Here is a 13,010-nt window from a genome sequence, read left to right as displayed (position 1 = left end):
CTGCAGCAGGAAGCCAGAACTCGCCTCACTTCCCTCAGTGAGACCCTGCTGGTCCTTTGGGGGGCGCTGGTGGGTCCGGCCAAAGGAAAGGCCCAGCAATCTCTCGCCTGGGCACTGTATGCTGAGCTGCTGAGGTTCTTGAGAGCAGTCATGTGTAGATGAGTCAAAAGAGAAGACCTGCAGGCTTCTGCACGACGGCCATGGTGCCAGGTGTACCCACCAGGCCCCAGGAGTTGCTCCCAAGGACTGCCCTGCTTCCTGTGACTGGCTGTTTTCAGGGAGCTGGTCAGGCACATGGATTAGACCTTGGGGGTCATTTGAGTGTCCAGGTCCCTCCTGGCTGGAGCTGTTGAGATTCTGGGCTCTGGGCTCCACCATCACCAATAAGAGCTGCAGACAGCATGTACTATTTTATTGGGCCTCAAAAGCTTTAAATACAGAAATAGGGAGGGCTGGGCAAAGGGGCAGATGTGGACACGCTGGCATTTGAGAATGGACGTATCAGAAAAATCACATAATCAACAGCTGGACAGAGAGCCAGGGAGAAGGGCGGTCTGGGACGGACGTGGGGTACCAGTCGGCAGCCGGCCTCGGGGCCAGGATTAAGCCCCCATTAGGACAAAGTCTTTCATGTTTCTTCCTGATTTGAGGACAATTAAAAAAAAAAAAAAAAAAGAACAAAAACCCCACAAACCTCCAAAGAGAAACAAAATCAGCTGGGAGAGACAGCGGAGGGCAGTGCCTGTCCTCTTGGAAGACAATGCCTGCCCCCTGAAAGCCGTGGCAGGGGGGCTCTCCCCACCCCCTGCCCAGATGCCGCCCTACGAAACATTCCCAGACACTGAAGCAAAGCTGGACCCAATCTATGCCCCCGATTTGAGGTCTGGAGCTGAAAACACCCTCCCGGCAGAGGAAGGGGTGCTGGCGTGAGCGGTGCTGGGGGTCAGACCCGGTGCCCTCCTTAGCGGCTGTAGCCAAACTCATCTGCGTCATCAGCTCGGAAGTCTCCGTAGCGCCACAGGTTCAGCTGTGAGAAAACAGCAAATGGCTCGTCAGGGAAGGCAGGGCAGGCTGGAACCCAGATGGCCAAAGCCCCTCTCCCAGCACCCTCTGGGGCTCCTGAGGCGAAAACTCACCCTGGCGCTCTTGGCTGACTCCTGGGCGTTCAGGTATTCTGTGATCTGCGGGGGACAAGAAAACAACGGGATGGATGGTCAAGGTGCGGGTACTTGCAGCTGAGCGGCCAGAGGGGCCTGGCAGAGGCTCAGGTCAGGTCACATCACTCCCCTACTCAAGGGGTTCCCAGCTCCCTCCGAGGAAAATCCAAGTGCAGAGTCGCCTTCTCCTTGCTGTTTCCAGACTCTGCACTGGCTGTTCCAATCGCCTGAAACATGCTTCTCTCCCCTGTCCACCTGGCTACCTGTCCCGCCTGCTCAAGCCTCTGGTTAAGAGTCACCTTCTTAATGAGACCTCATATAACCCCCTTTAAAAAATTATGACCACTCCCCCACATTCCTGGTTCCCTTTACTTCTACTTTCTCTTTTTCCGTTGCACTCATCGTCTGATGTCTAATTTTGTTGACTTATTTTATTCTTTGCCAACTCATGCTTGAATGCAAGTTCCATGGGGGCAGGAATGTCTCTTATTCAGAGATCTGCAGATCCTCAGTAAACATTTACAGAAAGAATGAGTAAGTGAATGAACAAACACATTAGGTGTTTCTTGACACCATATTCTTGCCTGGAGAATCCCATGAACAGAGGAGCCCGGTGGGCTGCAGTCCATAGAATTGCAGGGTTGGACACGACTGAAGTGACTTTACACTCACACAGACATCAGAAACATTATGGGTAGTTCCATGAGGGACACTGAGATCTCCAGGTTTTTTTTTTTTTTTTTTTAACTAAGATCTCCAAGTTTATAGTGAAACTTAAGCTAACTCCTAGGAGGATCCGAGAAACTGTGGGGAGACTAGGGGTCAGGCCCCTCCTGTCCAGACAAGACACAGGAGTGATCCACAGTGAAGTCTTGTTCCAAATAAATTATCAACCTGCATAACCAGAGCCACAGACCCACCAACCACCCTTCTTCACGTGGGGAGAGAGGAAAGGCAAAAGAGCAGGGAGAAGGGGGAAGCAAGGTCTAGTGGAGAGAGAATGTTGGTTTCAACTCTACCGCTTGAGTCCCTCCAACTCAGGAGGGCGGGGGAGCTGGGTGCTGCAGAAGGGCAAGGGGGCTTCCCACCAGCCTGGCCTGTCCCTGGAGGCTGGCATGTCGTGGGGAGAGGCTGGGGAACTGGGATGGGAACACTGCTGAGTGGGAGAAGCCTGGCTCTAATGATCTACCACTGAGCTGTACAAGGTGGTTCCCTAGCTGGCAGCCCCCATGCTCGTGGTCCATCCTAGGGAGCAGTCAGACTGGTTGCACTCTTCTCACTTCATGAACGGGAGACTCAAGTGTCCAATGGTTGATCCCCAGGGCCATATGTCTCATGAACGAGGGAGGTGGGACTCAGGTCCAGCTCCCCACAGGCTGGAGGGGGTTGTGGCAGTCTTTTGGGTAAGTGGCTCAGGCGGCACTGAGTGCTGGGAGCTGCTGATGGGCTTGGAGAGGAGGATGTGAAGATAGGAGAGACAGCACGCTGGGCTGTGAGCCTCTCTGCGCCACCCCTGGCACAGCTTCCTGGCCTGTCACCAGGGGGGATGGACAAAGGGAAACTTTCTGCGAAACTTTCTGCTCCAGTTTGCAGCTGCAGTTTTTAGCCAAACCGTCAGCCAATTAATTTGGGAAGTAATTAACTTTTTAAAAAAACCCCAACAAACCCAAATCCATTATCTTCCCCCTGCAGGAGCAGCAGGATGGTGGGCTCCTGCTCCCTCCCTGGCTCCCGGGGGCACCCACCCTCCTCTGGGACACTAGTGGCGGGGGACGCCAGGGGCCGCTCCACCCCTACAGCATGGACCATTTCTGTCCCGCCCCCCACAGCACGTACCACTTTCTGGAACTGCTTCTCCTTGCGCACCTCCACCATGACTAGCCCCTCCTTCACCAAGCCCAGCCCCACGTCCCCCTTGGAGTCAGCAAACTGCAGGGTGACGTGCGGGCAGCCGGCACTCAGGTGCTCCACGTTGAGCAGGCACTGCGTGTTCTGGATGTCCCGCACCACGCTGTCCACCGCGTCAGTTCGAGCATCCTCCTGCGGCGGGCACACACCCAGGTCAGCGTGAGAGGCTGGTGCCAGCCAAGAGCTGCGAGGGCCCGAGGGCCCCAGGTCCCGGACCTCCAGGAAGTCTGCCTAGACGTGCCAGCATCACCTCACTCCCCACTCAGCTCCCCCCGTCCCTCCCACCTATGATACAAAGAATCACCTCCCTGCCAGGGCAGACAAGGGCCCGACTCACCTCCTGCCACTGCCTATAGCTGGCAGACTAGTCTTCACCCAGTGTGCCCTTCCCTACCAGGTTCCCCTCCCCAACCCTGAGCATGGCTCCTTAAGAGCCGGCTCAGATGCTCCAAGGCCGCCTTGCCTTGACTCGGTCCTCCCTGGCCACGCCCCTCTCCCCGTGATTAACAGACCGTCATCACTGTCTCCACCCCCTCCCACCAGCTAGGGCGGCCCCAGGGGAGGATTTCTGGCAGAGGTGTGACCGGGGCAGATCTGTTTGGGGACAGTCACTTCTGCTGGCACGGTCTGAGGCTGGAAGGAGTACTGGTAGACAACTGCAGCCCAGAGCCCAGCAGGCTAGAGGCAGAGGCCCCAAGCCGGGGCCACAGTAGGGGCGCAGCCCCGTTAGAGTGGGCGAGGGGGTGGAGGGTGGGACCCAGGAGGGCTTTGCATTTAGTTCCCTTGAGTACGTGCTGGGGCCGCAGCAGTGGTCATGTGTCAGGGGACGGTCCCCTTTGGGAGGAAGAAAGGGGTGGAGACTCACATCTTGGGGCACCTGGATGAAGGCAAAGGCATACTCCGTGGCTTGAGCTGGTAGCACGCGGGTGCTGAAGGCAGGCGGCAGGGTGCCCAGGCGGGTGGACGGCAGGATCTCCCTCTGCAGAGGACACACCGGGCCAGCGGCGTCACACACTGGAAGCCCCCTTGCTCTCGGGGGACAACTTGTGTGGCCAGGCTCCTGAGCACTCTAACTCAGCTCCCTCCCACACCCAAGGACCCGTTTCCACAAGCACAGGCCTGCAGGGTCAGCAAAGCCAGGGAGGCAGGGCCTGGTGGTGCCCCAGCTGGTGGCTCCCACTGACGCAGCCCACCTGATCCACTTTTCCCAATGCCTTCCCACCATGACACCGGCTCCCTGACCACTTTCCCACAGGCCGGGGCGGGGTTGGGGGGCAGGGGTCCCTGGCTGGGAGAGCACTCTAAGATCAGGGTCCTTGCCCAGATGCGCAGGGCAGCCCCAGTTAGCAAGATCCTTTCCTCTGTGTATTCCTGGGTGGTGGGCTGGCCAGGGCTCTGGGCTTTCTGTTCACGGCTCCCCTCCCGCCCCCGTTCCCCACCAGTCCTCAGGAGCAGCACGGCTCTGAAGGACAGCTTTCTCTCCTGCTTGCTGCGGGGAATGGTCAACACACTCCCAGGCCCAGTCCAAGGGGCATTTCTCCTGGGGGCACCAGTCCCTTCTCAGCAAGCCTGGTTTGGGATGCGCTGGGGATCAGTACCCAGGCACCTTGTGGACCAGGAGACGGGGTGTAGAGGGCAGGACTTCACGGCCCCCTCTTCAGAGTTTGGGCAGGAGAGAAACTGGGGCTGTGACTGGGCCTGGACAGGAGAGCGCTCAGTGCTCAAGGCCTCTGAGCCAAGACGCTGGTGTTGCCTAGTCCCTCAGGACTCGGGCCAGTCAGACGAGCAGCAGAGAGGCCCACAGGTTCCCCATCTGTCAGGGAGGGAGGGGGAGGTCTAAAGCTCAGATGGACTTGACCTAGGGGCCGGTGTATTGAGGGGCCCCTCCCAGGCTGCTCGCCCACCTTCGACCCCGCACTCACGTTGCCGTAGTCGATGTAGAAGACGTGTACTTTGGCAGGAGACTCGACTTTCTCCACTCGGGCGCGGTACCTGCAATGGCATCACGGGCAGGGCTCAAGCGACAGCCTCGAGGAGCCCGGACTCCCCAGAGCTTCAAGCGATGGCAGGCCAGGGGGTGCAGTGTTTCCCCGCCCAGGGCTCAGAATGAACACCCGTGGGTGTCACAGGGGGCCAGATTTTGGACTCCACCAGGACCCCATCTAATGGAATCAGAGCATAGCTGGGAGCAGAGGGAGGGAGAGGGGAGCATGTGGAGCAGATTAATGTGTCCTTGGGGCATAAAGCAACAAGACTAATGACTAGATTGATGTCTGCTGTTTAAACCCAGCACACTAAACAGCAGCTGTAATTAGCCGGCAGATCTGTCTGGGAGGCCGCAGTAGGGAATGCATCCAAGTCACTTCGTCACCCTGGGAAGGCCATGGGCCCTATCCTTGGTAGATCAGACGTAAGTGACCTTCCTGCAGCCTGGGAGTGCTGCTACTTCTGTACCAGACAGCTGGGGTGGACGGTGGTGGCTGGTCTGGGCTCAAAGGAACCAGCGTCTCCCCTCACCACCCCTGACCCTCCTGATATCTTCTTTCCTGTGTGGGGTGATGGGGTGCTGGATGGAGAGCTGCAGCCAGCCAGGGCACCCCCAATAGAAGAGCCCAGGAGAGAGGAGAGATACTCCTGTACCTTAAAGGCCGACTGCAGAAAAACTGTGGGTTACACTGTTGCAAATGGGCAACATAGAGGACCACTCTGGAGAGTTGGCCAAGGTCAAGAGCGACCACTCTGTGGAAAGCAGGCCGATATGGCGAATGCCTCAAGTCTGGCTGGTGCTTTGGCAGGCTGGGGCCCTGGAGACAGACCTCCTCTTGCTCCTGCTTAAGACTCTGCCTTGCTCGGGTTCAGGTGGCTTACCATTCTCCGTCTACGAATTTGGCGATGCAGAATTCGCCCCGGCGGGGGGCGTAGGAGCCCTCGACGGGAGGGTGGCTGGCAATGTCATTGCGCATGTTCTCCATCAGCTTCTCCAGTTGGGTGCCTGTGGGGAGGAAGAGGGAGTGAGACCTGGGTACCACATTCCCTGGAGCCTCATCTCTAGATGGGGCTGGGTGGAAGACGAGCCCGGGGACTGGGCAGGATGTGGACTGCTGCAGGGTGCCCACAGCACTGGCTTGCCCCAATCCTGCAGGGAAGTTCTCTTTGGTCCCTGCTCGAGGAGGTTCAAGATATTTCGCAGACATTTCAGGCCTAAGAAGAACCCAGCCTTCCACTCTTGGCTGTACCTGGGGATGTGCAGGGAATGTTCCTGGGCTTTGGTTTAGGAGGTGGAGAAAGTGAGTGGACACCAAGCAAGGCCCAGGCCAACCTGCCTTCTCCATTCCTACCAGGGTTGGCCCTGGCTTGGGCTACAGAAGCGGTGACAGACAGTAGCTACTCTCTGCCAAGTCACCCAGGGACAACAGTGGAGCTGAAGGAGGGGGCCCCCTACGACCCTGCACAAGGAAAGGACCTCAGAATCTGGGCTGTGAAAGATGGGAGCGATTCCAGGAGCGGGGCCCAGTCTCAGCCTGTTCAGATGTGGCCGCTCTGACATGACGCGTCTAGAGACACGTGCGGAACTGAACCTCCAAGCGCTGCCAGTGGTTCCACCCTCCCAGCCAACTCACTGCCCTCCTCCACAGGGGTGGGGGGGTGGGGTGGGACCCTTCCTTGCCTTTTCTTTCCTGAACCATTCTCCCTGGGTCATCCACCCTGCGGTTGATCTGTCCCTGGGTGTGGCAACCCCAAGGTCTTCTCAGGGGCCCCCTCCTGCCGCATCCCGTCACCACCCTCTTGCTAAGCGTTAGTCCCAGTGGCTTCTCCTTTACATCCCTCTGGCTCTGATTCAAGCTCTACACCCAGCCTTTTTCCACCAGCTTCGCTTTCCAGGGGGAGGGTGCTGGAGTGCGAGGTGGGGGTGTGTGTGGTGGCAGTGAGGGATTCCTCCCCACCCTCAGGGCCCGGGGCCGCCCTGTTACAGGAGCCTGACACATGTTAGCCATCGGCACACTTGTCACAGGGGGCCTTATCCATTCCCCGTCTGGTTTGTGTTTCTGCCACTGCACCGTGAGCTCCTTCAGGGCACAGACCACAGCTCACTTGGTTCTGTCGCCTCTCTTGAGACCTTGTAAAGCTCCGGCCGTGTAGGGTGCTTGCAACTGCATTGTGTTGAAGAGGGGTCTGCAGGTTTGCGCCTGTCCACACTCGGGCCCTGCCCTGGCCTTCACAAGATGGTTTCAGGGACTTTTTAGAAGCAGCTGCCCTCCCCCTGCCTGGCAGTAAACCCTCTGTTCTCCTGCGCCTGCATTTCTTGCCCAGACAGTAAAATTTCAGGGACTTAGAAGCCTCCTCTACAGAGATGAGATCTTGTTATACTTGCTCTATTATTATTATTATTTTGCTCCAAGGCAACAGCTCTGCGAATAGCAAAGCCTTCTGGGAGGTCCTTAGACAGAGCCTGGTTGGTCACGGAGGGCCAATAGCAATGCATTCATTACTTCACCAGATCCTTCCCGAAGGCTGGCTTTAATTAAGAGAAGGGAAAAACGGCCAGAGGATGTCCCTGCCTCCCAGAGGGGCGAAGGGTTTCAGGAGAGGGAGGCTGTGTATGCCCAGGTTCCTGTTCATGGATTTGATGGAGGGCAGGGTTTTCTCTGGAGCTCACAGCCATCCAGGTGGCGTGCCATGCAGCACGTCACTTGCTCCTCCAATCTTCCAACAATACGTGGTTCTCCCCAAGTTCCCTTTTTCTCCTTGTTATCTGCCTTGGCTGCCGCTTGGTGCAGTGTTCTGGCTTCCAAGAGCTGTCACCGACAGCCAGGCGGGGTGCGGAACCGATACAGGAAGCCTCTGAGGTCACAGAGGCTACATGGAGGCCTTGAACTCAGCCTCAAGCTCTGTCCCCTGGAGACCCCAGCACCTGTTCTTACTCAAAGCGAGTCCTACCTGGCAGGACCCAGAGGCCAGGTAGAGCCTGTGGGAGCCGGGGTTCCCTGGGCAGGGTCTCCTTTGAGTTCCCTTTCCCTAAGCTCCCGGAGGGCCTTCTTGCTGGCTCCTGGGCTCAGAAGTAGCTCTCATTCCTACCTGGGCCACCGTTCAGACCTGAAGGTTTCCTCCTGGCTTCATTCCCCAGGCAGTGGCCGGGCCCCTCTCACCAGGAATGCTGCTGACCACGAGAGAACCTAACCCTGCAGGCTCAGCAGCTCATCTCAGCCCCGCCAGCCCAAGGTTCAGAATGGTCAGTCTCCCCAGTGAAGTGACATTGCCACAAACGCAGCTACCTGGGCAGTATCGTTGGTGGGGAAGTGGCTGACACGAGGTTGCCGACCACTGGAGTGGTCCTGGGGGTGGGGCCGAGGAGGGCAGGGAGAGCCACACTCTGTCACCCTCAATGTCACTGACATCTCCCGCGCCCTCCGCCTTGCAAAGACCTGGTTTCCTCGACCAAGAAGTAGCTTAAAGAGCTTTCTCCTCTGATCTTAACTAAAATGTTTCCCCGCACAGGGTGGCAAACGAGAGAAGGGAGGTCAGGAATGGACAGAGAAAAGGTAGTGGAGGTGGGGAGCTGGGCCAGAGGGGTCCCAGTGCGGTTGCCGTGAGAGCCGGCCCTGCTGCCCTCGCTCCTCTGGAAACCTGAGGTCTCTGCTGAGAGCGGGGGGCGGGCAGGACGGCGGGTGAGGACCCTGGCCTCAGTGCACAGCACCGGAGGGCAGGAGAAGAGGGAGGATGGAGAAGGAGGGTCTTTCAGAAAGACTTCCTGGGGATGATTTCCCCTAGAGTGCCGCCTGTTTCCATGGCAACTGGTCACCACTCTGGGCTTACAGGAACCTCTGGAGGAGGAGAAACCCCAGCAGAGACAAGCCCGGGCTGCCCCCACCCTGCCCTCCTGGGGGAGGCTGAAGGGCAGAGGCGCTGAGCAGAGCCGGCGTGTGCTTCCCAGCCACGTGGAGATAATCTGTCCATTGCTTCCTGATGGGCTCCGAGGGCACCATCCTCCTGCCTAGCTCCGCCAGGGGTGTCTGGGAGGAAAACAATGACCTCAGAGTCTCAGAGCACCACCCAGACAGGACTGGTGACCTCACCAGTCCTCAGAGGACCGCTTAGCCTCGCCACCTCCGTTGCGGCTGAGAATATGACCTTGGGCCCAGAGCGCCGCTCAGGGGCCTGGGAGGTGGGCAGCAGCCGCAAGCTAGGCAGGGAGGCCCCTGGAAGCCTGGGTCCCGCCCCCTGCCTGAACAGGGGGGCCCTGAGGTGGGCCAGCCCCACGCCAGTAGCCGTGAGGTGATGGAAACAGGGCCAGGGGTGTGCTCACCTGTCTCCACATCCTGCACATAGAAGTGCAGGTCATCGGTGATCTCCGTCACAAACACTGGCTTGTAGCTGGCCGAGCGCTCCTTCTCCTCCAGCACAGGCATCACCTCCTCCACGGGCTGCTCCTCGTAGTGGGCCCAGACCTGCACGTGTGGTCAGCAGAGGGGAGGTGAGGGGTTCAGGAAGTGAAGTCAGAAAGGACGCCAGGAAAGGGGCTCTGGGCAGGGGGAACCACTGCTCTGGGGACGAGTGTGGGGGTGAGTGAGTGTGGGGGTGATGTTGCATCATGCTGGTCTGAGCCCCTGGAGGGCAGACATGGGGGTGGGGGAACTTCCAGTCCAGCAGCTCCCAAACTCTGAGGTGTCCAGAACAACTGGGGATCTTCCTGGGAATGAAGGTGCCAGGGTACCCCTCCCTGCCTGCCCATCAGGATGTGCGCTAAGGGTCCCAGGGAAAGGGAATCAAAACTCAAGACTCCCGGCGACTCTCACACACGCAGGCGTGAGCCCCTTGGCCCTGTGGTGGTGACCAGTCCCTGTCCCCTTCCCTCACCCCCTGTGAGGGCCACTGAACGCCCCAGGCCCTCCCACCATCACAAGGCCACGAGCGCTCCTGAGGCTCTCCAAGCAACGGCGCTGGCCGCGGAGGGGAGGGCCGCCACTGTGCGAGGATGCCCGTCCTCCGCACCTCACGGAGGCTGCTCTGACCCCGGTTCGGAAGCTGGGCCGCCGCCCTCCACCGTTCCCTCTCCCTCCCTCCCCCAGCCCTGCACTGTCAGGGCTGCAGTGCTCAGAAGCTGATGCGGGGTGACAGCGCGTCAAGTCCAATCCCGCGGCCAGGAGATTATCCCAGTAGTGAGGCCTGTCAGAGCAAGGGAGGGAGATGGCTTTCCAGCCGGGCGGCAGAAAGGGGCTGGGGGAGTCCGGGGGCCTGGACCACACACTGGGTCCCACACATACAGGACTCGGGTGGGCGGTGACAGAAGTTATTAGCCCAAACCTTATATGCTCACTCGGGGCCGCACTAAACATTACCCAAGTACTAGCTCATCTAATCCTCACAGCAACCTTTTCAAAAGGGATCAACATTACCCCCGATTTTACAAATGAAGAAACCGAGGCACACAGGCTTGCTAGACATAGTAGAACCAGGATTTGAACACAGGGGGCCGGGCCCTAGAGCCCTTCAAGGGGAATTTTGGCATCGCCTGGGCCCCTGAACACAAAAGGCAGCAATGAACAGTGGGAAAAGACGTAGGTGGGAGTTGTGGACTCTGGTCCTTTCATTTTCCCCTTTAATTTGCTGTGTGACCTCAGTCAAGTCACATGCCTTCTCTGAGTCTCCTTTTCTTCCCCTGCAAGAGGTGGCAGTTGGGCCACGTGACCCTTCTGCCACACACAGACTGCTGGGGCATGGTGGGGCGGTGCACCAAGCAGCATATGAAAGCTGGAACTACTGAACCACTCTGGACGACACCCGTTGAAACCATGGTCCTGCCTCTAATGTGGCACGAGTGCGTGTCCTTCCACTGGAGGGAGAGGCCTGGGCCCGGGAACTGGAATGAGCAACAGGGACTTTCTGAGCCCGGGGGGGAGGCTGCCAGGGAGTGGTGGAGACTTGCCAGAGGCATTCCTGGCCCAGCAGTCTATCCTCTGCGCCATCCCCACCAGCACCACTATCCAGACTGTGCCCCTACCGCCGCAGACCAAGTCAGGGCCTCCCTCTGCTCTTGTTCCCTGCCTTTCCCGGGGCCCCTGCGCTGGCTCCTGAGCCGGCCCCCATCCTAACCCCTCGGCTGGAGGGGAGGGAGGCTCCTCCGCCTCGTGGACAGAATGGGAACAGGGCTGAGAGTAGAAACTCCTCAAGCCAAGGTGCCTCAGGCGACAGCGTCAGGTTTCCTCCTGGAGAGAGAAGGTGGCGCGTCTTCCCTGGCAGGTTCAGGGGGCAGCGGGGTGGAGGTCAGGGATGATGCAGACAGAGCCTCGGGGTGGTCCTCGGGCCCCTTTCCTACCAGGAGGCAGACAGAGGCCCGTCCTATGGGGTCCCTCAGCTCACAGGGCAGCAGGCAGGCAGGGAGCAGAGGTCACTGCCGCCTCCGGGGGTGAGAACACACTGGAAGCCTGAGGCTGCCCCAGGCCAGAAGAAAGGGGGCTGCTCCTCAGACGGAGCGCTCCATTTCTAAGAGGGCAGGCCTGGCCCTCAGTCACAGAGCCCTGCGGGGTCCCTGCAGAAGCTGGTGAGTGTGGCCCAGTCAGGTGGCTTTGTGGTGGGAAGGAGTCAGTCAGCTGGAGGGCAGGTCCCCACCCTCAGAACAAGGGCGAGCTGGGCCCACTCCGACTGCGGTTGTCTCTCTGCAGAACCTGGGCAGGGAGGGGCACACACGTCAGCCAGACACCCTCTGTGACCCTGGCTACAGATCCCGGGGGCCAGTGGGCAGGGAGCCCCCTCCCTCCCCTGCTCCGCACTGCTGGGTCAGCCACCTCCTGTCCTGCTCAGATCCCCTGCACCCCGGGGCCAGCTTAGCAGCAGAGGAGAGGCAGTCTATTCTGTCCTCACCCTGCCCCCGTCCACCCTCCACCCCCCTGCACTTCCTCCCGGGGGAGCCCTGGGTCCTCCTACTGGCAGGCTGCGGGCCATGTGGACCCGAGGTTCCACTGCATGGAACCTTTCCTTTCTAAATCCTATTTAATACCAGAGGAGGGGCTGGCGTGCGGCCAGGGTGGTGAAGGCCTGCAAGCCCGCAGTGGGAAGCTAAGCTCAATAAAAGCCAATCGATGGCCAATCCAGGCCTGTCAAGGGCCCTGCCGAGGTACGAGTGGGGCAGGGGGTATGGGGGACAGACAGCTGCCCTCTGAGGCTCCCTCTCTGGCCCTTAGACCTGCCCAGGATCCTGAGAGGAGGGGGAGGGGGAACCCTGCACCAGCCTCCTACAGACTAGCCTCTTCACTAAGGAGAGGAGACGGCAAGGCGCAGGGGGATCAGGTCTTGCAGGGAGGTAGCTAAATTCTCAGAGTGGGGAACACAGCATTGTTGGGGTTCCTCATTCAGACCTTCTCACAGGCACATAATCACACCCACCCAAGACTTCTGTGTGCCCTGGTTTCACAAAATCTCTCGGTATTGGCTTTCTCAGCCCACAGGGACCATGATGATCTCTTAACCCCAGATGCGTCGTCTCCCGACAGCTAAGGCAGCTCTCATTGGGTCACTGGCAGTGCCAGGCTGGGCGTCCTGGGGACACTTCAGATATGAAGTTTACTGCTGCCCAGCTGACCACCAGATTCTCCCGTCTGAGTCCAGCTAACTCGGAGGGCTGCTCCAAGGCTCTGCCCACGCTGTTCCCAGAGAGCAGCCCCACCAGGAGGAGGGAGCTCGGGCTAGGTTCCCCCAGGCCTCAAGGAGGAGGGGATGTGCAGGAGGGCCCCAGGAGGCAGGCGGGCCCTCGCACTGAGAGTGGTGTGCTGCATTTTAATTGGACTGGAATAAAACCACGCAGCCTGTGTAAGTAATTAATCACTGGTAATTACTCCTCAGCACCATCACGTGGCACCAGAGAAATGATGACTTGGGTTCTTCCAGACAAATCCACTGTGTAGTAAATAGTGATGCCTGGTTCAGCACCTAAGCAAGGGACCACGCTTC

General features: G+C 59.1%; 1 protein-coding gene across 1 annotated transcript in view; it reads right to left on the bottom strand.

Annotated features, from left to right (window-relative positions):
* Positions 1 to 391: 391 nt before the first annotated feature.
* Positions 392 to 13,010, bottom strand: part of SND1 (staphylococcal nuclease and tudor domain containing 1) — a 414,480-nt gene continuing 401,861 nt past the window's right edge. The window contains exons 18-24 of the mRNA XM_061165737.1: positions 9,370 to 9,511; positions 5,934 to 6,057; positions 4,988 to 5,057; positions 3,931 to 4,044; positions 2,994 to 3,197; positions 1,137 to 1,181; positions 392 to 1,027 (exon numbers count right to left, since the gene is read on the bottom strand). Coding sequence (XP_061021720.1) covers positions 962 to 1,027; positions 1,137 to 1,181; positions 2,994 to 3,197; positions 3,931 to 4,044; positions 4,988 to 5,057; positions 5,934 to 6,057; positions 9,370 to 9,511 — 765 coding nt within the window. The 3' untranslated portion in view covers positions 392 to 961. The remainder of the gene's footprint in view (positions 1,028 to 1,136; positions 1,182 to 2,993; positions 3,198 to 3,930; positions 4,045 to 4,987; positions 5,058 to 5,933; positions 6,058 to 9,369; positions 9,512 to 13,010) is intronic.

The sequence above is a fragment of the Dama dama genome, chromosome 18, assembly GCF_033118175.1.
Source record: "Dama dama isolate Ldn47 chromosome 18, ASM3311817v1, whole genome shotgun sequence".
Classification (NCBI taxonomy): domain Eukaryota; kingdom Metazoa; phylum Chordata; class Mammalia; order Artiodactyla; family Cervidae; genus Dama; species Dama dama.
The sequence above is the reverse complement of the archived record's forward strand: the minus strand, read 5'-3'. Positions and strand labels throughout refer to the sequence as shown.